Source organism: Elephas maximus, chromosome 27 (assembly GCF_024166365.1).
Source record: "Elephas maximus indicus isolate mEleMax1 chromosome 27, mEleMax1 primary haplotype, whole genome shotgun sequence".
Classification (NCBI taxonomy): Eukaryota; Metazoa; Chordata; class Mammalia; order Proboscidea; family Elephantidae; genus Elephas; species Elephas maximus.
The window spans coordinates 15,498,520-15,521,443 of record NC_064845.1 but is presented as its reverse complement, the minus strand read 5'-3'; the positions used below and the strand labels follow the sequence as shown (position 1 = coordinate 15,521,443).

At 41.5% G+C, this 22,924-nt stretch overlaps 1 protein-coding gene across 16 annotated transcripts in view; it reads right to left on the bottom strand.

Annotated features, from left to right (window-relative positions):
- Positions 1–22,924, bottom strand: part of THRB (thyroid hormone receptor beta) — a 415,197-nt gene that overhangs the window by 70,756 nt on the left and 321,517 nt on the right. For 14 of the 16 annotated variants that reach the window (XM_049871031.1, XM_049871028.1, XM_049871023.1 and 11 more), the window contains one exon: positions 13,400–13,660. The exons of the other annotated variants lie outside the window; for them this stretch is intronic. In XM_049871031.1, the coding sequence (XP_049726988.1) occupies positions 13,400–13,660 (261 nt within the window). The remainder of the gene's footprint in view (positions 1–13,399; positions 13,661–22,924) is intronic. 16 annotated transcript variants of the gene reach the window in all.

The following is a 22,924-nucleotide window of genomic DNA, read 5'->3' as shown; positions in this document are numbered from 1 at the left end:
AGTAGCTGAGCTCTTAACCACTGGCTTTAAAAAAATCATAGAATGGGCGTACGTAGGGGCAGATGTTGTCGTTGTTTGTTGTTAGGTGCCGTCAAGTTGGTTCCAACTCATAGCGACCCTATGCACAACAGAACGAAACACTGCCCGGTACTGAGCCATCCTTACAATCGTTGTTATGCTTGAGCTCATTGTCGCAGCCACTGTGTCAATTCACCTCGTTGAGGGTCTTCTTTTTTTCGGCTGACCCTGTGCTCTGCCAAGCATGATGTCCTTCCCCAGGGACTGATCCTTCCTGACAACATGTCCAAAGTATGTAAGACACAGTCTTGTCATCCTTGCTTCTAAGGAGCATTCTGGTTGTACTTCTTCCAAGACAGATTTGTTCGTTCTTTTGGCAGTCCATGGTGTATTTAATATTCTTCGCCAACACCACAATTCAAAGGTGTCAACTCTTCTTCTGTCTTCCTTATTCACTGTCCAGCTTTCACATGCAGATAGAAGACTCAAATACATAATGATCACTTCAAAGGAAAGTTATGAATGAGTATACCGTGTGTAACTCGGGATGGCTAACAAGAAAGCACTATTCCCCATGACCGGTCATAAATATGAAGTGGGATGAACCCAGTGCAGATACTTGTTTCCTTGGAAACCCATTCAATTGAAACTGCTGTAAAAATTAACATGTATTATTTTTTTCCCCTAAAGGGCAGAAGCTTCTTTTACTTACACAGTTTTGATCTTTAGTTTTATATCACAGGCTTATTATAATAAGTTCTTTCCAGAGCTAGGCAAACAAAGACCTAAATAAGTGTCTTTTCATTATTTCTATGCCTTGGCTTATAATATTATGAGTTTTATAGCTTCATATTAAGGGATAACTCTAGGCAGTTAGGATAAAATCTTCCACTTGCTGAATATTGCCATCTAGACTAATAACTTGTCAACCCACACACAATATCCTAACTCAAATACCGAGTGACTTCATTATATAGATAATTGAGTTAAATAGTCATATTTGCAGTACCCATCTAGCTCTTAAGAGGCAGTAAAGTTTAATAAAGGCAAGTCCCTTGTATAAGCCAATAATAGGTTAGAGGTTCACCCGAGATAATCTGTTTCAGATCAATCCCATGGAGAATGACCACGCTAGGTTTCTGACACTCACCATGAAAAAAGAAGAAAATTACTTGACTCAACATGACATACTTCTTGGATGAATCAAAGGCTATTTGATTTTACTTGTTTTATTGCAAACCTGCTTACTATTTGAGTTGCCTTCTGTTTTTAATAATTGAATTGGACATATCTATAAATACAGCTCATCATTAGAGTTAGCCACAGAATAGAATAACTGGAGAGAGAAGCCAGCCCTGTGTCAGAGCAGGTCATGTTGTTGTTTGGTGCCTGTCTTAGTCGTCTAGTGCTGCCATAACAGAAATACCACAAGTGGATCGCTTTAACAAAGAGAAATTTATTTTCTCATAGTCTAGTAGGTTACAAGTCCAAATTCAGGGCCTCAGCTCCAGGGGAAAGCTTTCTCTCTCTGTGGGCTCTGGAGGAAGGTCCTTATCCTCAATCTTCCCCTGGTCGAGGACCTTCTCAAGTGCAGGGACCCCATGTCCAAAGGATGCACTCTGTTCCTGGTGCTGCTTTCTTGGTGGTATGAGGTCCCCAACTCTCTGCTTGCTTCCCTTTCCTTTTATCTCTTGAGAGATAAAAGGAGGTGGTGCAGACCATACCCCAGGGAAACTCCCTTTATGTTGGATCAGGGAGGTGACCTGAGTGAGGATGCTGTTACAATCCCACCCTAATCCTCTAAGCATAAAATTACAATCACAAAATGTAGGACGACCATACAATACTGGGATCATGACCTAACCAAGTTGCTATACACATTTTTTGGGGGACATAATTCAATCCACGACAGTTCCGTTGAGTTGATTCTGAATCAGAGCAACCCTACATAGAACAGAATGAAACACTGCCTGGTCCTGAACCATCGCCACAGTCATTGCTATGTGCGACCCCATTGTTGCAGCCACTGCACTGAAGGTCTTCCTCTTTTTCTCTGACACTCTACTTGACCAAGCATGACAACCCTCTCCAGGGACTGATCCCTCCTGACAACATGTCCAAAGTACTTAAGATGAAGTATTGCCATCCTTGCTTCTAAGGAGCATTCTGGTTGTACTTCTTCCAAGACAGATTTGTTTGTTCTTCTGGCAGTCCATGGTATATTCTATATTCTTTGCCAACATGATAATTCAAAGTCGTCAATTCTTCCTTGATCTTCCTTATTTGTTGTCCAGCTTTTGAAAGTGTAAGAGGCGATTGAAAACACCATGGTTTGGGTCAGGTGAACCTTAGTCCTCAAAGTAACATCTTTGCTCTTTTATACTTTAAAGAGGTCTTTTGCAGCAAATTTGTCCAATGCAACACGTTGTTTGATTTCTTGACTGCTGCTTCCATGGCTGTTGATTGTGGATCCAAGGAAAATGAAATCCTTGGCAACATCAATCTTTTCTCTGTTTCTCATGATGTGGCTTATTGGTCCAATTGTGAGGATTTTTGTTGTCTTTATGCTGAGGTGTAATCCATACTGAAGACTGCGGACTTTGATCTTCATTAGTAAGTGCTTCAAGTCCTCTTGGCTTTCAGCAAGCAAGGTTGTGTCATCTGCATATCACAGGTTGTTAATGAGTCTTCCTTTGATCCTGATGCAGCATTCTTCTTCATATAGTCTGGCTTCTCAGCTTATTTGCTCAGCATACAGATTGAATAATTATGGTGAAAGGATACAACCCTGACACAGATCATAGTACAGGCAAAATCATTCCCCAACTTGCTTACTTTATATTCAAAGCCATTATTATTGGCTACCAAACCAAATTAGTTGTAGTTGAGCCAGTTCAACTATGGTGTCCCCATGTATGTAGGCTAGAACGCCACTCCATAGGGCTTTCAAGGCTGTGACCTTTCTGAAGCACATAACCAGGCCTGTCTTCCAAGGTGCCCCTGGGTGCGTCTGAACTGCTTAAGCATTTGCACCACCCAGGGACTCCTCTGCATCTTCAGGGCTACTCAAATCCCAAAGCCTCCCTACTCTAGAAAGGTAAAGAGATAAGGCAGTACTGGTCACTAACTAAATAAGTTTATTATGGAGATTGAGTATGTTTTCACAAACTGAAGAGGGAAGAAACCTAGACTTACTGGGGAGCTGAGAATAGGGGATGTGGACAGCCTGAAGTTTCCTATGTTCCCAGGATAAGGCTTCCTGAAGAGAAGAAGTAAGGACGCTAAAAGAGATGGTATAAAGCAACCAGTTTTCCAGTTCATCGTGGAGAAGATAGTGTGTATTTATTGGGCATATAGTTCAGGTTTTGGTGGCCAGTTTGATTTAATGTATTTTCCTCATAAGGGCACACTTAATTTATTTTATTTTTAAATTCACTTATTTTTTAAATTGTATTTTGTATTGTATTGTTGTTGAGAATAAACATAGCAAAACACACACCAATTCAACAGTTTCTACATGTACAATTCAGAGACGCTGATTACATTCTTTCAGTTGTACCATCATTCTCACCCTCCTTTTCTGAGTTGTTCATTCCCCACTAGCATATATCCGCTGCTCCCAAGGTTCCTACCTAATCTTTCAAGTTGTTGTCGTCAGTTTCATCCCATACAATTTTTTTTAAAAGAGCATAATGCTCAAGGCAGTCATTTTTTACTAGTTAAGCTAAACTGCTGTTTATTTGGTTTTAATAAAACTTCAGGAGATATTTTTTAAAGTTTAGAGATGATCTCAGGGCAACAGTTTCAGGGGTTGATCCAGCCTCCATCACTCCAGAAAGTCTGGCGTCCGTGAGAACCTAAAATTCTATTCTGCATTTTCCCCCTTTTGATCAGGATTCCTCTACAGAATTGTTTATTAAAATGTTCAGTAATGGTAGCCAGGCACCATCCAGTTCTGGTCTCACGACAAAGGACGCAGTGTTCACGGAGGTGATTAGCCATATCTTCCATATCCTCCTCCTATTCCTGGCTCTCCTTCCTCCTCTGTTGCCCCAGGTGAACAGAGACCAATTGTTGTGCCTTGGATGGCCGTTTGCAAGCTTTTAAGACCCCAGGCACTATGCCACATACTAGGAAGCAGAATAGAAGCACTAAATACTTTATTAGGCCAATTAACTGAGATGTTCCAGGAAGCCATGTACAATCAAACACCTCATGGGATCTGGTTCCTTAGTTTGGAGGTGTAGGGCACACTTAATTTTGAGTGAAGTTGTTCCAATTTTTAATTTGGAAATACGGTTATCATACTGAAGAGCTACTGTAAAATGGATGAGGGCACTGGTAATTCAGTGGTAGAATTTCCGCCTTCTACACAGAAGACCCAGGTTCCATTTTTGGGCAAATCACCTCATGTGTAGCCACCATCCAACCGCCAGCAGAGGTTTGTGTGTTGCTATGATGCTGAACAGATCTCAGGAGAGCTTCCAGACTAACCCAGGCTAGGACGAAAGTCCTGGGGATCTACTTCTGAAAATCAGTCAGCAAGAACCCTGTGGACCACAGCCGTCTGACCCACAATTCTGCATAGGGAAGGATCAGGACTGGGCAGTGTTTCGTTCTGTTGTGCATGGGGTGGCCGTGAGTCAGACTTACTCAATGGCAGCTACCAATAACTTAAAAATGGAGTGCAATTAACCTCTACTGGCAATTATCACCCCACTTAAAATCAGACGGACTGAGGGTTACAGAGGTAAAAAATTTGCCCTGAGCTGGTGAATAAAAAAGCAATAAATCAACCTAAGCCCGTGTGACTACAAAGCACACGATCTTCACATTAAAAAAAAAAAAAAAATCACACCAGTTATTCATTAATGTGCTCATGTAAAAAATCCTGATTGCAGTTATATATTGAGGCAATAAAGCATGCCTCTCTATTCCACCCTCTCCTTTTCAAGGTATTTACCCTTAAGAGGTTGATGTGTATCTGGGAAATTATTTCTATGCACACTCGTGTGCACATTACTTTACAGGCTTTTTAAATTATAAATCTACTTAACGCGTGCTTGCTTTCATTTCTAAAACCACCCGTTTAAAAATCTGTTTTTTTTTCTCTAATGGCTGCTTAAAAAAAAAAAAGACATTGCCATTGAGTTTATTCTGACTCATAGCCAACTTTATTTGAATATCCCCCTAGAGATGGACATTTAGATTGCTTCCAATTTTTCAGTAACAAAAGCAAAGATACAAAAAACACTGTTGAGCACACATCTTTGTGCCCTTTTATGAGTGTTTTTATGGGACAAAGTATGTGTCAGAGTAAAACCACTCCACAGGGGTTTCAAAGTCTGATTTTTGGGAAGTAGTTCACCACGCTTTTCTTCCGAGGTGCCTCTGGGTGGACTCAAACCACTAACCTTTCAATTAGCAACCCAGAGCATTAACAATTTGTACCATTCAGGGCTCCTTATACAATGATCAAACCAAAAAAATCAAACCCGCTGCCGTTGAGTTGGCCTTGGGAAGCCCAAATGCTTCATCCACTGCTCCAATTTGTCTCTCACTGAAAGCTGAAGCTGGGTGGAACAGAGCCTTGAAGTTCTGATACTTGCCTTCCTGGGTGGCACAAACATTGAAGCTCTCGAAGACTATCTAAATATTGGTGGTTTGAACCCACCCAGAGATGCCTTGGAAGACAGGCCTGGTAATCTGTTCCTGAAAGGTCACAGCCTTGAAAACTCTATGGAGCACAGCTCTACACACATGAGGTCACCATGAGTTGGAATCAACTCGAAGGCAGCTAACAACAGCCTTCCTTTGACATTGCACTATTTCCAATTTTTTTCCCTCTCCTCCACTCCAGTTCATGGCTTTTCTTTGCCTTTTTGGCCTTTACTCCTGCCTGCCCTGGTCTAGTTATGGAGTGCTCTTCCTTGCCTTTGAAGTTATCAAATCACACAGTTCTCTTAACACATGCCAGAAGCTGGTAGTGAGCTCTTATGGTCATGTTGATTGCTAAGGCTCCCAGAGTGCCCCTGAGGACTATGAATCAGGCTGATGGCTCTATGCTGGGACTGTAGATCCTGATGTATGGCGAGTAGGGGCAGAGTGGAGAGCAGAATTGGATGGAGCTCAAGCTTATTAATCCTCCACCCTCTACAATATTCATTCACCTGAAGGTGTCCTTGTAGTTTACTTAAGGCAAAGATAGCCATCACCCGCTGCAAATGTGAATGTCTGATTTGAAGGATTATAACACATACGACTTGGCTTTACGTCTCTTGTGTTTAGACTACTTTGTCATTTTGGTAAATGAGAACTGTGTATCATTGAAAATGGTCATCATTGATTTGATTAATTTTTCTCCTTATGAAAAGCATGAGTTAATAGTCTGCCCCTTTGCTGACATAAGATATCATTTTAAAAATTACTTTAACTTGTCTAAATCTTGGGGACTGGTTTAATAAATTATGGCACATCTATAAGCAAGAATAATCTATGGTCAATAAAGTCAGGTTTTAGAATAATATTTAATGACACAGGAAAATATTCATGATCTATTGTTAAGCATTAAAAACTGGTTAAAATGATATGACTAGTATGATTCCAAGTTTATAAAAAAATATACATGTATGGACAGAAAAAGGACTGAAATATAATAAAAATGTTAACAGTGCTTGTCGTGGAGAGATGAAATTACAAATGATTTTTAAAAATCATTTTTGTTGAGCTAAGAAGTTTCCTGAATTCAACCAAACGCTTCAAAGACCAGAGTAGCAGGGAAAGGGATTGGGGACCATAGTTTCAGGGGACATCTAGGTCAATTGGCATAACAAAATGTATTAAGAAAATGTTCTGCATCTCACTTTGGTGAGTGGCATCTGGGGTCTTAAACGCTAGCAAGCTGCCATCTAAGATGCATCAATTGGTCTCAACCCATCGGGAGCAAAGAAGAGTGAAGAACACGAGAGACACAAGGTAAATACGAGCCCAAGAGGCAAACGGGGCCACATAAACCAGAGACTACTACATCAGCCTGAGACCAGAAGAGCTAGATGGTGCCTGGCTACAACTGATGACTGCCCTGACAGGGGACACAACAGAGAATCCCTGATGGAGCAGGAGAGCGGTGGAATGCAGACCTTAAATTCTCTTAAAAAGACCAGACTTACTGGTCCAACTGAGACTAGAGGGACCCTGGAGGTCATGGCCCCCAGACCGCCTGTTAGCACAAGACTGGAACCATTCCTGAAGCCAACTCTTCAAACAGGGGATTGGACTGGGCTATATGACAGAAAATGATACTGGTGAGGAGTGAGCTTCTTGGCTCAAGTAGACACATGAGACTATGTGGGCAGCTCCTGTCTGGAGGTGAGATGAGAAGGTAGAGGGGGACAGGAGCTGTTTGAATGGTCACGGGGAATACAAGGTGATGAGGAGGAGTGTGCTGTCTCATAAGGGGGAGAGCAGCTAGGAGTACATAGCAAGGTGTGTGTAAGTTTTTATATGAGAGACTGACTTGATTTGTGAACTTTTACTTAAAGCACAATAAATAGAAAAAGAAAAAATTATTTTTGTTGAACTTTTGGGAAATTTTCCTTTTTTTCTATTATTTCATTTTTTCTGTTCCATTCTCATTATTGTTTTTTTTTTCTATTATGTCCATGTGGGGCTTGGAAGAAATGCAGCTAGAATGCTCACTGGAGGCAAGGACAGCTAGATTTCATCTCACACACTTTGGACATGTTATCAGGAGGGACTAGTCCCGGGAGAAGGTCATCATGCTTGGTAAAATAGAAGGTCAGCGAAAAAGAAGAAGACCCTTAATGAGATGGATTGACACAGTGGCTGCAACAATGGACTCAAACATAGCAATGACTGTGAGGATGGCACAGGATCAGGCAGTGTTTCGTTCTATTGTACACAGGGTCACTATGAGTAGGAGTCGACTTAGTGGCACCTAACAACATCAAGGCTTTTATAATAAGAGAAAAAACAACTACTTCTTATTAAAAATATTTTGACTATTTTCCCTTGTCTTCCTGAGTATCCAAGACTAAATTTTCTTGATATTAAACACAGAACAAACTTCAGAGAAATTTCAGTGAGATCCTTAGATTGCTGCTATCCATTTTCTGATGCAGCCAGGGAGGTGGGATCAGTTCCTGCCCTGTTTCTCCCATTGGGAAGGTCCCTCATATACATCAAGGACAAACATTGAGGTCAGTGGAGTCACGGTGGCTGGTGTCATTCGGTGCAATAAGCTCATGGCGTCAACCCCCTCCATGGACCCCTTCCCATACCAGACCATACAGAATCCATAGTAATGTTTTTTGTACTGATGTTACTTAAAAATCATAATGCCTGTATATCACTCCTTCTTTTCCTTTAGTCACTACTTCATTCTCAAAAAAGTTATTTATATAGATTGACAAATCTGGGATTTGAAGCATCATTGTAATTGGGTCATAATGGCAGCTCTGACCTGTATGCATGAGACAGTCCAAAAAGTAAATTAGCGTAGAGTTTTATCCTTGTAGGCATATTGATATGTATCAGCTGGGCTTACGAAAAACGTTTTTGTTGTTATAACTATCCACAGGGATATTTTTATAAAAAATAATAAATTTCTGCTGAAACACTGCACAAAAATTTTATAGACAGTCATTTTGGTATCACCCCCCTGATGGTGTCATCCCCTCTGACAGCATCATGGGATGCGGTCCACACCCCTGGACCCCTCTAGTGACATCACTGATCAAAGTATCGAAGTCTGACTTCCAGAGTTCAGAAGGACTGGCTAGGTCCGACCCCAGGGGTCCGGGCATCTGTGTGGGACCCATCCTGTGGTTCCAGAGAGATGTTTAGGAGCAGAGGCCTTGTAGGAATTCAGGGGAGTATCAGGTCCCAGTTAAATAGTGTGAGATTCTCAGACAGGCTCAAGTCTCAGAGGGTTGGGTTACCAGGCAGTGTGATTAAGCAGACCATCCAGTTGACACTTAAGATAAGCCAGGGTTAAGGAAGGGCTGAGTCAAGAATGGAGAGACTCAGATGGCTCCCCAGGGGCAACCAAGGAAGGGGAAAAGATGCACATTCCCTGAGTGCCCACTAGGTGTCAGACCTTTTCCTACACTAAGAGCTCAGGAATATATTCTCAAGGCCTTTCCTAGAAGCAGGTTTGAAAGATCATCAGGAAGCCTGGTTAAAACACAGATTCCTGGGCTCATCTTCAGTTTCCAGTTGAATAGATTTGGGGTGCAGCTTGAGATTTTGCATGTCTCACCAGCTGCGGGTGCAGCTGGTGTTGCTGGTTGGCATGCCAGCAACTCAGACTCCGGGAAGGAGGAGGTGGACGAGCGGGTAGGAGGTGATCCTTGTGACGGCACAATTAGTTCCAATTGTGAAAAAAATTCCAGGCAGGTGTAGCGTGGTGATGGAGGGGTGAGTGTGGGGGAAGGTTGAGGAAGAGAAAGAGCCTTCCCGTGGAAGAGCCTTTGGTACTCAACGAGATTTGAATTCTGGGCTCTGGCACAGAACGTAAGGCTCATTCCTGTTAAGTGTGTTACCAATTCCTTTCCTTAGGATGCTTGTGGCATTTAGGGGTACAGGGATTAAAATAAAAGCAGTATTCAAATCAAGAAGCCCTAGTGGTTCAGTGGTTCAGAGCTACGGCTGCTAACCCAAAGGCTGGCAGTTCAAATCCACCAGCCGCAACTTGGAAACCCTTTGGGGCAGTTCTACTCTGTCCGATAGGGTCGTTATGAGTCGGAATCCACTCAGTGGCAATGGGTTTGGTTTCTTTCCTTTTTTTTTTTTTTTTAATTCAGATCAAAAACGAAAAGCAAAAACTGACATGAGATACATAATAAAAAAGAAGCCTGCAGCAAAAAACATCTAAGAGTAAAATGTGTATCAGTGACTCGCAGGCCAACTGAGGTGATGAGCTGGTTCTTACAAATATCTAATCCATTATGAACCAATCCATGGTTTCACCGCACAAGACTTTGATGAAGCTCTGGCCACACAGGACCGACCAGGCACACTGACGAGACCCAACTGCTCAATAAACCTGTTTAGTGAGATGAACTCACTGACTATGCATTTGGATGTCAGTGGCAATGTCAAATTAAAAACCCCAAACCAAACTTGTTGCCATGGAGTCCATTCTGACTCACAGCAATCCTATAGGACAGAGTAGAACTCCCCATAGTTTCTGAGGCTGTAATTTTTATGTAAGTGGACTGTCACATCTTTCTCCCATGGAGCAGCTGGTGTGTTTGAACTGCCAGCCTTTCGGTTAGCAGATGAGCGCTTAACCACTGTGCCACCAGGACTCCTTATCTGTCCCTAAAAGCTTACTCTTGATTTCTGTACTTGTAACATTAGTGTGGTTGCAGAAGTGTGCTGGTTCACAGACCTCCAACCTTTCGAATGGTAGCCAAGAACTTATTTGTGCCACCCAGGGAGTACTGCATATAGTAGGCACTCAATAAAACACTGGTGAAATGAATGCATGGGATTGTAGCCCAAGACTGAGTTATTAATCATGTTTGGTGGTTAGACAGAGTCAGCCAGAAAATAAATGCCCAGCATAGATGAACATCAGAAGAGAACTCTCCCTGCAGTGATTATATAGAGGCAGCAGACAAGCAGAGCAGAGGACAAGAAGCCAGCTCCAAGAAGAGGAGAGTGACTAATCACGTTGTTTCCCTGGCCTTACTGATGTACCGCTAAATTCAGGTGCCCGCTGCGAATGAATAAATGAATGAACGACATTTAGTTATGAAGTTCTTGAGCCATGATGACATAGATTCCTTAGTGGCATTTTGTGCTGAGCCTCGGCATTGTCTTTTGGCCCTGTCAAGGTGACCCTGGTGGTTACTGTGGGAACCACAGGAGACTTTATCATGGGTGGCAAAAATGGTTAAGTGCTCAGCTACCAATCAAAAGGTTGGCGGTCCTAGACCACCCAGAGTTGCCTCAGAAGAATGGCTCGGTGATCTACGTGCAAAAGATCACGGCCATCGAAAACAGCTGTAGAGCATGGTTCTGCTCTGTAACACATGGGGTCGCCATGAGTTGGAATCAACTCAATGGCAGTGGGTTTAGTTTTTTGGTTGTGGTTTTCTTTTTAAAACTAGAATTTTGAGGAAAGACTTTAATAATTTAATTACATTTTCTCATTAAATAATTCTGCCTTTCAGCAAAACAGAGGGATGAATGAAATAAGGATTTCTAATTCTAACCTCTCTGAACTGTCATGCCTTAACCTGCACGCAGCTGTCATACTTCGCCGGTGCCTTCCCTTACTGGGTGCCCAGTGCAGTCCAAGGTATTATGTGAGTTAATAATGCATAGTTAATAATACCGATTAGAGAAATAATGATACCTTTTGGCCGTTTACAGAGTACTATATGTCAGGTGGAAACCCTGGTGGCATGGTGGTTAACAGCTATGGCTGCCAACCAAAAGGTCAGCAGTTTGAATCCACCAGCTTCTCCTTCGAAACCCCATGGGGGCAGTTCTACTCTGTCCTATAGGGTCGCTATGAGTTGGAATCGACTCAACGGCAACAGGTTTGGTTTTGGTTTTCTAGGTCAGGTACTACACTAAATGCCTAAATACATTATCTTATTTAATTCTAGCAGCAATATTATAAGGTAGTTTGTTCAGGGACAGAAGGTGGCAGGGCTAGGATTATAACTCAAATATATCAGACTCTAAAATTTGTGGACTTAACCACTTCACTATACTTTGGGTCTTGGATCCAAGTACAGACTGTTTCATCTTGCCTTTAAGGTGCATCGGCAAAATGAGAAGCATGCAACGTCGGGAACTTTAGGTACCTAAGGCCACGTCTTCTACCCAATGATAGAGACACAGATGGAGCCCATGCCTGAAAGAGTTCAGGTACCCATTGTGAATGAATCAAATTTAGTTATCAAGGTTCTTTGGCCATGAGGACACTAGAGTTTCTTATTGACATTTTCATTGGGAATCCCAAGGACTTAGTTTTGATGTCAACCCATAAAATTGGAAAATACATATAACCTGGTCACAGATTCTAGTGAGAAGTAAGGACTAAAGTACTAAATCACGTGTGTATCTCAAACACACGCGCGCGCGCACACACACACACACACTCGTCCTACATCTTGACTCCTCCCCAAAATTCTATCTGCCTCTTTTTCTAAACATCCTTTTCAATTTTTAGAATTTCTTAAATAGTAAAGATCAGAGACAGCTCAAACACAAATCATTCCAAAGGGAACATGTACAGTTTTGACGGCACTCGAGTCAGAGCTCAGAACACCATTTTACTGTTATGTTTGGACAATCCAATTTCCCACTGAAGCATCTGTACACTCAGCTTCATAGGTCAATTGAAGTGTTTGCAGAAAAGCTAAAGGATCGGCTCTTTTGAAAGAGGGATAAATGTAATCATGTATTTATATTCGAGTGAGGGCAGTAGGCAAAAGTCCTTCATAGCTTGTATACAGGAGTTTTAATAAACTTCCATTAATGTATCTTGGTATGTGACTGCCAGATTTTCAAATACACAACTTCAAAATTTATCATGGGTCAAAATTCTTTTTTTTTTTTTTAACGAGTCAAAATTCTTAAAGAAAAACCAAAAAAGGCCTTTTGTGTTTTTCTAAATTGGAAAAGAAGGCGCACGGACATTGGGAAGTGACATGAACATGGACATCTGAGAACACAAATTGACTTAAGAAGCCCAGATTTTGGGGAGCCCTAAGACAATAAAGCGATCAGCACAGAGACATCTGTTGGGTGCAGGCGGTTTAACTTTTTTTTTCTAATGAGGTGACAACCTCCTAACACCATAATCTCTCCTTTCAGGATGATGACACAAGGATTTAATGAGTAAAAGAAAACAACTTAAAACCTCTCTTTTGAGTATGAACTGTCTGTTTAGATTAGAGGTAAGCATTGAGATCCCATTATCTGCTGGCGCAATTGGGGAAAGAAGTGCGTACTCACACGCGCGCGCGCACACACACACACTTCTAAGCAAGTATGTAGTTATATAACTCTAGCAATGTCTGTTTCTACTCAGATTCCAAAATAGAATTAAACTCCAGACTAACAACCCTTCTGTTAATTAGAGAAATAAAAACGTCTTCTTTCCCAGTGCCCCAGCATAACAAGAAGCTGAAATTAACTGCTTTCCTTTGAACCTGCTTATTTTTTTTTTTTTATTTATGTTTCACAGAAGTTACAGGGATAAAGAAGTCTTAGAAGAGTTGGGGAAAACACAGGGACACTATACATTGGGATAAATGGACACCGAGTACAAGTTACAATGGAGACTTTTTTTATCCTCCTTGAAACCCTTGCTATGGTCTAATAAAAATCAGGTTACCTTTACATTTCTTCTCTTCTGTTTGGAAGGTCTGGGCGCTTGAGACCCTCTGATCGTTCACCTCGTCTTGGTCCAGATGGAATACTGAGTTAGTCCAAGTGGCCTGGATGAGATGTGGAGGGGACTGTTCATTTTTCAAGGCGCTTCGTCTCTCTGAATGGTTCTTCCTGTGTAGACAGGCTTCAGACATTCCTCCTAGCTTCCAGTCGTGTTCTCGGTCTGGACAATGCTTCTGTTTGTCCCAGGCTGGAAGGCCATTTTCTGGAGGGTTGAAAAACACGAGATGACGAGCTGTTGGCATTGTCAAGGTTTTGTTGAGGTGCCGAGTTTTGGAAGGCAAGTTGTTTCTCAATTCTTTCGGGCTGACAGTATTCACATGCACCTCGACTTGACCGCAGTGATAAGATGCAGAATTTGTCAGCCTTGGGCATTTAGCCACCACACTTGGATCGCCTGTCAGAGTAATCAACACGTTCCCCCCCTTATTTTTAGTGCCTAGAAAGATGTTAGTTCCTCCATGGGAAGGCTGTACTTTCCCCAGTCCCAATTCCACAGCAATGGCCCGAGTGCAAGTTTATACCAATTTATGTGAGTGCTTAGGTGACCATTTGAGGTCTTGAGGGTCAGCGCTGGCCGTGAATAGTTTTCAGATGCTTAAGACATACAACATCCAGGATCCAGCCTTGGCTGACTTGGGTTTTATCACATGCTGACCTGAGGGGCACCCTGTTACTTAAGTGGACATGCTCACATGGCCACACGGACAGTGACAACTCTGTTCTCCTAGTCACCACCTTCTACTGCTGGGAGAAAGACTGGATCTCATGCAGAGAAATTTTGTAAATGATTGTGTAAATGAAGTCCCAAATTGGCAATGAGTTCAGAAGAAGAAATGCAGAAATGGGGAAAAGTAAGAGCCCAAATGAGAGAATGATAAGCCCCCAAGCTCTTTGGTTGGGGTATCAGGCAGTTGGATTATTTATGTATACTATATTGTTTTTCTATTTAATTTATAGAGACTTGAGGTCTGACATTTAGAAAATGGGAAAAAAATGGAGTAGTATAATGAAACCTTGTCACAGTAATCTTCCCTGTTGGTAAATTTTATCTCCTCGAAAGTCTTTACTATACATGCATGTAAAGTAGAGTGAAAGTGAACGAGCTAACACACACATGTACTTGCTGTTGCTGCGTGCCTTCGAGTCAATTCTGACTCGAAGCAACCCTACAGGACAGAGTAGAATTGCCCCGTAAGGTTTCCTAGGCTGTAATCTTTATGGGAGCAGATGGCCAGGTCTTTCCTCCCATGGAGCTGCTGGTGGGTTTGAACAACCAACCTATCAGTTAGCAGCCAAGTACTTAAACCATTGTACCACCAAATCTCCTTAATATATAAAATACATACATAAGTATATATACACATACCTACGTATATATATTTGAATGCATCTTATACATATTAAAAAAAAAAAATCCATCTGATCATGCATATTTCCAGAAATTCCTAGGCTACTGTGTCTTAAAACTGGAAAAATAAAACATAACTACAGTCTTGACTTTTAAAGTGATCATATTCAGCAAATGAATGACTATAATTTACATGGGGATTTTCTTTTATGTGGAAATTACCCAAGAGCCGTGGATATCCATATCTCTGGTGCTTAGAGAGCCAAGTCTATCCTGATCTGGGCAAAATTCAGGGAATTTTAAACTGCCTTTCAAACTTTCAAAAATGATTTTTAAATTCTTTAACACAAGGGATAAAAATGCCTCAGGTTTTTAAAGGCACTCTCTTGAAAGCTACCAGAGGTCGTTAGCTGATGTTGGCTAGGATGGGTTTCTAAGTCACTTTTGGAAGTTGCATTGGCCCTCAGGGACTTCAGGTTACTCTGTGAAAATTCTGATGCCCACGCGTTCTGTTTCTGCTCCAAGAGAAGACTGTGAATAGCAGCAGCAGCAACAACAACAATGTAATAATCAACACGTGGTTTCTTAAAAAAAAAAAAAAAAAATTTTTTTTTTTTTTTTTTTAAAAACATGGTTTCTTAGTCACACTAAATGGAAATGTTGTAGCTTGAAACAGTTGAAGGTTGCCATTAAGCAGTAAGTTCCCTTGGAACGTAACAATTGATCTCATTCAGGGAAGAGCACTGAACTTTTCGCTCCGTGGAAAGGGCTGTGCTAGGCATTGTGTCAGGTCAGTTAATAACACGGGTTCTTTCTTCTCAGAGTTTACATGGCATTATTCAGTGTGTATGGTCAATCAAAAAGGTCCTCTCTCAGATCTTCCACCTTTCAACCATGCCAGTTACTGGTGCAATTACAGGCACTAATTCTCACTAAGGAGCCCCTGGTGGCGCAGTGGTTAAGAGCTTGGCTGCTAGCCAAAAGGTCGGCAGTTCAAATCCACCAGTTCAAATCCTACAGGGCAGTTCTACTGTGTCTGGTGGGATCCCTGTGAGTCAGGATTGACTCGATGGCAACGGGCCTGGCTTTGGTTTTATTCTTGCTATAGGGAGCCCTGGTGGCACAGTGGTTAAGCACTTGGCTACTAACCACAAAGTCTGCAGTTCAAATTCACCAGCCACTCCTTGGCAGACAGAAGTGGCAGTCTGCTTCTATGAAGATTACAGCCTTAGAAACCCTATGGGGCAGTTCTACTTGGTCCTATAGGGTCACTCTGAGTTGGAATTGACTTGATGGCAGTGGATTTGGTTTTTTTGGTTATTCTCACCACATATTAAAAGAAAATAACACATTGAGAACTTGGGAGATTGAGTTACATTTCAGGTAAAACATATCCATGTAGATCTCACTTAAGTACTGATTATCCATGACGGTTTGAGGTTTTCATGAGCTAAATATAAAGCTAGTGACCACAAGGTTAATTCTGGGCCCAAAGTGATTAATTTTATTTCTACAGACATGAAAAGCCTTCTTACCAGGCATTTTGTCGTTGTTGTCTACCTCATTTTCAGGGACTCCCCAAATCCTTGGCAAATTGCATCCTATAAGATCCCATTTTAATTAATGTTAAAGTTCCCACACTATTTTGTAAAGCTTCCAACATTTGAGTTTTCTGTAGAAATTCTTAAAATTGATATTAATTCCCCTGCCCCAAAAGAAATTACGAAATCCAGTCAAACTGGATGGTGACTGTTCCCGGTGAAGGGAGTTAGTGAACAATGCTTGAATGAGAGATACTGAGAGGGACTCTACCATTAAGGTGACATTCCCCTTAAGGCTCAGCCTCTTAAAGGTTGGTTAGCATGTCCCCTGGGCCAGCAAGAGGTGGGTTTTTTCTAAGCAAGAGACGTTATGTTTGGGGTGAGGTAGGGGATAGTATTGCCTTCTACTTTCCTAAGAAAAGTAGCTGAGATGGTTTGGGAAAAGGGCCCCATTCATGGGAGGCATTTACAAGCTCATAATTACTGTCTGTAATTACATTCACGATAATGATATTCAGCTGCTTAACTGGCAGGTTTATCGGTTGGGGCGCTTCTTGGAAACCTGGGAATGAGAAGTCAGAGTTGGGTCATGAGAAAACTCAGCAGGGATTTATTTAAGGAGGATTCACAATTCTCTCTTTCCAATAATGGGGGGACGGGGGTCACATACAACTCCTATTCCAGTCCCAAGGAGTCCCTGCTATACCAGGCTCCTTAAATTTGGCCTACTGGGGCTGCTGTGTCTCGGGAGAACTCTCTCAAGTCCTCCACCCACATATGATCAACAGTAATGGTTTCCAAGGAATTTTTCCCAAGTCTGTAGGGTTGCTATGAGTTGGAATCAACTCGATGGCAGTGGGTTTGGTTTGGTTTTTTATTGCCCATAACCTTTGGTTCCCCCCAAAGTCAAACCAATGGGATATTTCTTTTTTGAAAGATTAAGATTCTGAAAGTTTAAGTCAGTTGCTCTCAAGCTTTTCTGGGTATCAGAATCATCCATGCCAGGCTTATCGAAGTAGGATGGGCTCTGGGCCTTCGTAATTTTACCAAGTTCTCCAGGTGATTCAGAAACCCAACAGAGTTTGAGATCCTCAGGGTTAAGGGACAAATCTAAGGTATGAAACCAAATTATTGGCAGGTTTGGGATAAGTCCTTCTTAGGCTCTAATGTTTTTACACAGCCTCAGAATTTATATTATAATTAAAAAACTCATCAACTTTTTTTGGATCCAGTTCACGAAGCATTAAAAGTCAGATGTTAATGCGATATAATTTTTTAGACTGTAGGTATGGGTGTAAATAAATGTTTCCTCAAAAAGTCTATTGTTCTGAGTGTTATCAAGACACAATCCACCCAGTAGTAGAAATAGTTCTTTAAAAAATGAATCTAGACATGACAATTCTTCATATAACTGTTTTCCTCTTTAATGGATCCCAGATAACATCTGGCTTTTAATACTTTGAATGGTAGCCACCAAGACAATTGATTGATTTAACTGGTCAGTTCTGATGCAAATAAATAGAATAAAAAAAAATTACTACTTAGATGGGGACATCTGAACTGCTACTAAAATAAGTAGACACACACTGGCCTGTGTGACTCAAAGCCTGTGGACTTCCCGTTTGATGACCATAATTCTAACTGCTTTGAATGACAGCACTGATCTAAAGGGTTCTTTTACAAAAGAGAAACAGAAATGAAAATCTCATTAACATAACTGCTTACATCCTATCTTGAGCAATGTCACCAAAAACCAAACAAAACCAGACCAGTTGCCACTGAGTCAATTCCAACTCATAGGGACCCTTAGGACACAGGAGAACTGTCCCACAGGGTTTCCAAGGAGCAGCTGGTGAATTTGAACTGTGAAATTCTGTTAGCAGCTGAGCTCTTAGCCACTGCAAAGATGACAGGAAATAAACCTGTCCATCAAAAAAATAAAACCAAGGGAGAATTATATTAAAATATTCACGTATTTCAGGACACAAAAGTGAGCTGATACCTTAAAAAGCAGCCAAGGCAAAGGCAATGCGAGTATGACAAAGCGAGCAGAGACAGTCCGCCGAGCAGGCTGGGTTTTTATAGCAGTCATTATAAGAGTGTTTAGTTTGCGTCAAAAAGCCCTTGATGCTAGGCACTGAGACCCCAAGCCATATTCTGTATTAGGGAGATTTGTGTAATATGCTCTGCAAACCCAGAAAGTATATAGAATTATTGTTATATAGCATCAGGCTACTAGCTATAGGGCCTCTCATTTCCATTTTATTTTTTTACTTCAACCCATGACGTTTAGCCTTGCTGAATCCTGAGACTATGTACATATCACCTGACCTTTATTTCTGGAGTCATGTAGGAAAGGAGCCTAGTTTGTGGTTGAGCGTTTCCTAAGTGCCAGGCACTGAGCGCGACACTTGTATTTCACCTTCATGAACATATCTTGATTGACAAGGAAGCAAAGATTAACAGGAGTCTTTCATCTGTTCTTTCCTACCTTCTGTGCTGTTAACTGATGGGTTCTTGTTACTTGGTTTAGCTCGTTGAGGAGCGATGGAACTATAAATATCATTTGATTAGTACTTTGATAGTTCTTTAAGAACCATATATACTGGCTCATTCAGTTTTCTCAGTTACTCACTTTTATTCACAACTAGTCTTTCTGCTTTCACCCTCAGCCCCCTACAATCTGTTGTCCACATAGCAACCAGAGTGGGCTTTTGAAAATGTAAATCAGAGCATATTACTCTACCACTTAAAATCTTCCAATGACTTCCCGGTGAGGGTGGAATAAAGACCAAGTCCTTACGGGGCCCACAAAGCCCCACATGATCTGTCTGTCCCCTGCCCATCTGGCTGAGCTTCTCGTCCACTGAGCTCTTGGGCTCTGCCCCTCCAGCCACCTGGGCTTGCTTTCTTGTCTTCTACTGTGTGAAGCTCATTCCCACTATGGGGTTTTTGTAGAAGCTTTACCCTAGCTTGGAGTGTGCCTTTCCAAATCCCCACATTACCAGCTCCCTGTCATTTACATTTCAAAGAAGACTTTCCTGACCACTAAATATGAAGTAGCCCCCCAGCCACTTTCATTACCTAACCCTACTATATGTTCATCATAACTCTTACGGTTATGTTCTTGTCAGTCCTCACTAGAACTTTCTTGGAACTACTCAATTATTATGACCTGACTCCCTCCCTCTCCTTTTTCATGAAAGTTGGATTTTACCTTTTCAAAAACCCATTGCAGTTGTATTTCTCAATGAAGATCACAGAAATGGAAAAATTGGTTGGACTCTGTAAGGCTCTGGAGGAGACTCTATTTTAGTGGAGGGAGGCGTGAAGGAGGCTGGAAGATCCAAGTCTGAGTCCCAGCTCATCTATCCAGTGGTTGAAGGCCCTAATCTTGGGAAATTCACTACTTCTCTCCAAAACACAGTTGTTTTGTTTTTAAATTTGTAAAAGGACAATATAATGTGTCTCATGGGATTTTTCTAAGGATGAAATAGTGCGTGTGAAACCATTAAGTAAATAAGTGCTATTCAGACATAGAGCTATAATGATCATGTACATGACCATATATATCTCTTTCTATCCAAAGAGAAAATACCATAAATAAAGCAATATGTTATTTTTATTAATAAAAAATCTATATTTAATGGATAGAACTATCTGCCCTCACCATCAATACCACCACTGCCATCAAAACCAGTTGTATCACCTCCACTACCATCTCTACCTGGCCCTATACGGAGCCTTTATGTAGACAGGGTTGCTTTCGATGGCCCCCAACTTCCTTTTTTACCCTCTTGCCATCCCCTCATTCCCTCTTCCCAAGTACTTGCTGTTCTCATGTTGTACTCTGGGTGCTCAGTCCCCACTGTGGGGCAGTTCACCTACACATAAATCTCTTTGTGACCTTGGGCAAGTTATTTCATTTGTCTGTACCTCAGTTTCCTCATCTATAAAATGGCAATATCACCTTGTGGTGTAATGATTTACACACATGTATCATTTCCTTCTTACTTGTTTTTTGGTAACACTCCCAGTGCCAAGCACAATGTCCTCATTAATATGTGTTGCTTTCTAATAATCCAATAAGAAGCCTTGGTTAAATGCTCGGCTGCTACCCCAAAGGCTGAGAACCATGTGGCAGCTGCTTCCATAAAGATTACAGCCTTGGAAACCTCATGGGGTAGTTCTACTCTGTCCTGTAGGGTTGCTATGGGTCAGGTTGACTCAAGGGCAGTGCATTTCATAATTCAATAACTTTGCAACAAGGAGATTATTTCTTAGGCACAAACTCCATGCTTACTTTCTTATCCAAAAAGCCACTGGGCAGTCACAAGGAGGACTCATCACTACTGAAAATAATTCAGTGCTGATATCCTATCACCAATAGTATTATCCTCCCAGAACTGTGGTGGAAATGAAACCTGTTTTGCTTTTTAGAGGCAGAAAAGGATAGTAGTTGAGAATATGGCTCTGCTGGCCAATAGGTCAAGGTTCAAATTCTGGTTTTGCCATTTATTAGCTATGGGACTTTGGGATAGGTGCTCTATTTCTTTGGATCTGTCTCCTGAATATCTATAATATTTGTCTATATCTCTTCTGTAAGGCAAGACCTTACCACAGTCTCTTTGTATTATGTCAATTGGGTACACATATATATTTTTTTCCTTTCTAGATGTTAAGCAACTTGCTCTTCTCTCAATCCCCGCAGCTCTAAGCACAGTGCCTTAGCATGACAGGATCCCAATAAATATCATTTGGAAATAGTTGAACATGATATAGACAGATCGAAACACCCTTGAAGTTGAACAGAGCACAGTCTTTTATTTTCCAGAAATTGCTATTCATTGAGCAATAATGTGGCTCTGTGCAAAAGACAGAGTCAGCCATAGCTGGTTAGCATCAAAGTTCTGCAACAAAAGGCAGCTCCGCATAGGCAGATGCTGCAGAGAAGACAGAAAGGACATCTAGATGACTCTATTCTTCCCAGCCTGCGGACTGCGTAAATAAACCAGCTGTTTCTACTCTGGCATTCCTATCAATAAGACACTCTGCCTAAACCACAGTCTCAGCTCAATGACTGCTGCCCAGACATGTGTCTGATGAAGAGCTTCACGAGGGACGCCAGGGCAAGGCTACTGGCATCTCACACCATCTTTTCAGGACCTTTGAAAGAATGACATATTCCTGTTAACCCAGTCACATCTGAGATGTATTGGGCTGGTTGGCAGAAGGCAGGCTGCTGGTTTGTTTCTAGGGTCTTTGGAATGTCTGGAGTCCATGGGTGGTGCAAATAGTTTACGCATTCTCCTGCTAACCGAAAAATTGGTGGTTCGAGTCTACCTAGAGGCGCCTTGGAAGAAAGGCCTGGTGACCTACTTTTGAAAAACCAGCCACTGAAAATCCTATGGAGCACAGTTCTACTCTGACACACGTGGGGTTGCTGGGAGTTGGAGTCAACTCAACAACTGGTTTTTAAGTTGTGGATTGTCTATGGGGGCTTTGCCTTGTCTGGGAATCTCCAACAAGGGCCTGAAGCTGCAGTACCTGTATTGCCCTTCCATCCACTAATGAAGGCTTCTGTGGGTGAACACTTCCATGATGACACCATACGACTTGTTAAATTGGAATATTTGGAAGAGAGAGGGGAGACTTCTCTGAAATAGGGAAAAAGACTATTTTAAAAGGAAATTCACAATTGCCACTTTAAAAAATTTTGACAGGTTACATGACTTTTTGGAGTCTCACAGTAAACTGGGGGTGAAAATACCTCACGGTGTTGTTGTGAAAATTAAATGAGCTAACATATGTACAAGGTCTAACACTAAGCAGAAATATAGTAAGTGCTCGAAGTGTGCTCTGGGGATCAATTCCATAATTTTCAATTGGGGAAAAGAAGCCTGTAGGATCCATTCTCATGCTTCTTCCTTTTCTCAACCTAAACAAACATTCAACTCCCTGCCTCAGTTTGGGTCCTGTCCACACAGCCCTCCCTTACTAGTCCAGTCTGTGGGGGTTTGTCTTCCTTTGAAAAACATTTATTGTTTGTAATAATAATAAACCATCATGTGTTGCTTCTGAGACCTTATTTGTGAATGTTAGTATTCCCAGTAGGAAGATTCAGATACTACTTTGTCAGTCTCTACAAATTAAACCTGCAAAATTGAGTGAGATGTTCTGGATATTGTAAGACACGTGGGTCACAGCTGGGGAGGGGGCCTTCCAGGTCACTGGCTCCTGAAGAAATCAGGATCAGAAAGGATGAGAGAGGAAGACGCTCTGTGTTTATTATTGTGTACAGGTACTTCACATGCATAAAATAATAGTAATGTTAATGATAGCTAAAATGTACTGAGCACTTACTCTATAAAAAAGCCTACTAGGCACCATAAATAAAAATTACCGTTAGATGAGCACCTACTATGTTTCAGGTAGCATCCTCAGCACTTTTCATATATTATCTCATCCAACTCTCATAACAATTCCAAGAAATAAGTATTGTTTTTGTCATTTTAACAAATGAAGAAATAAAGGTGTGTGTGTAAATTAATGGAGTCCTGTGTTTCTATTTAGAATG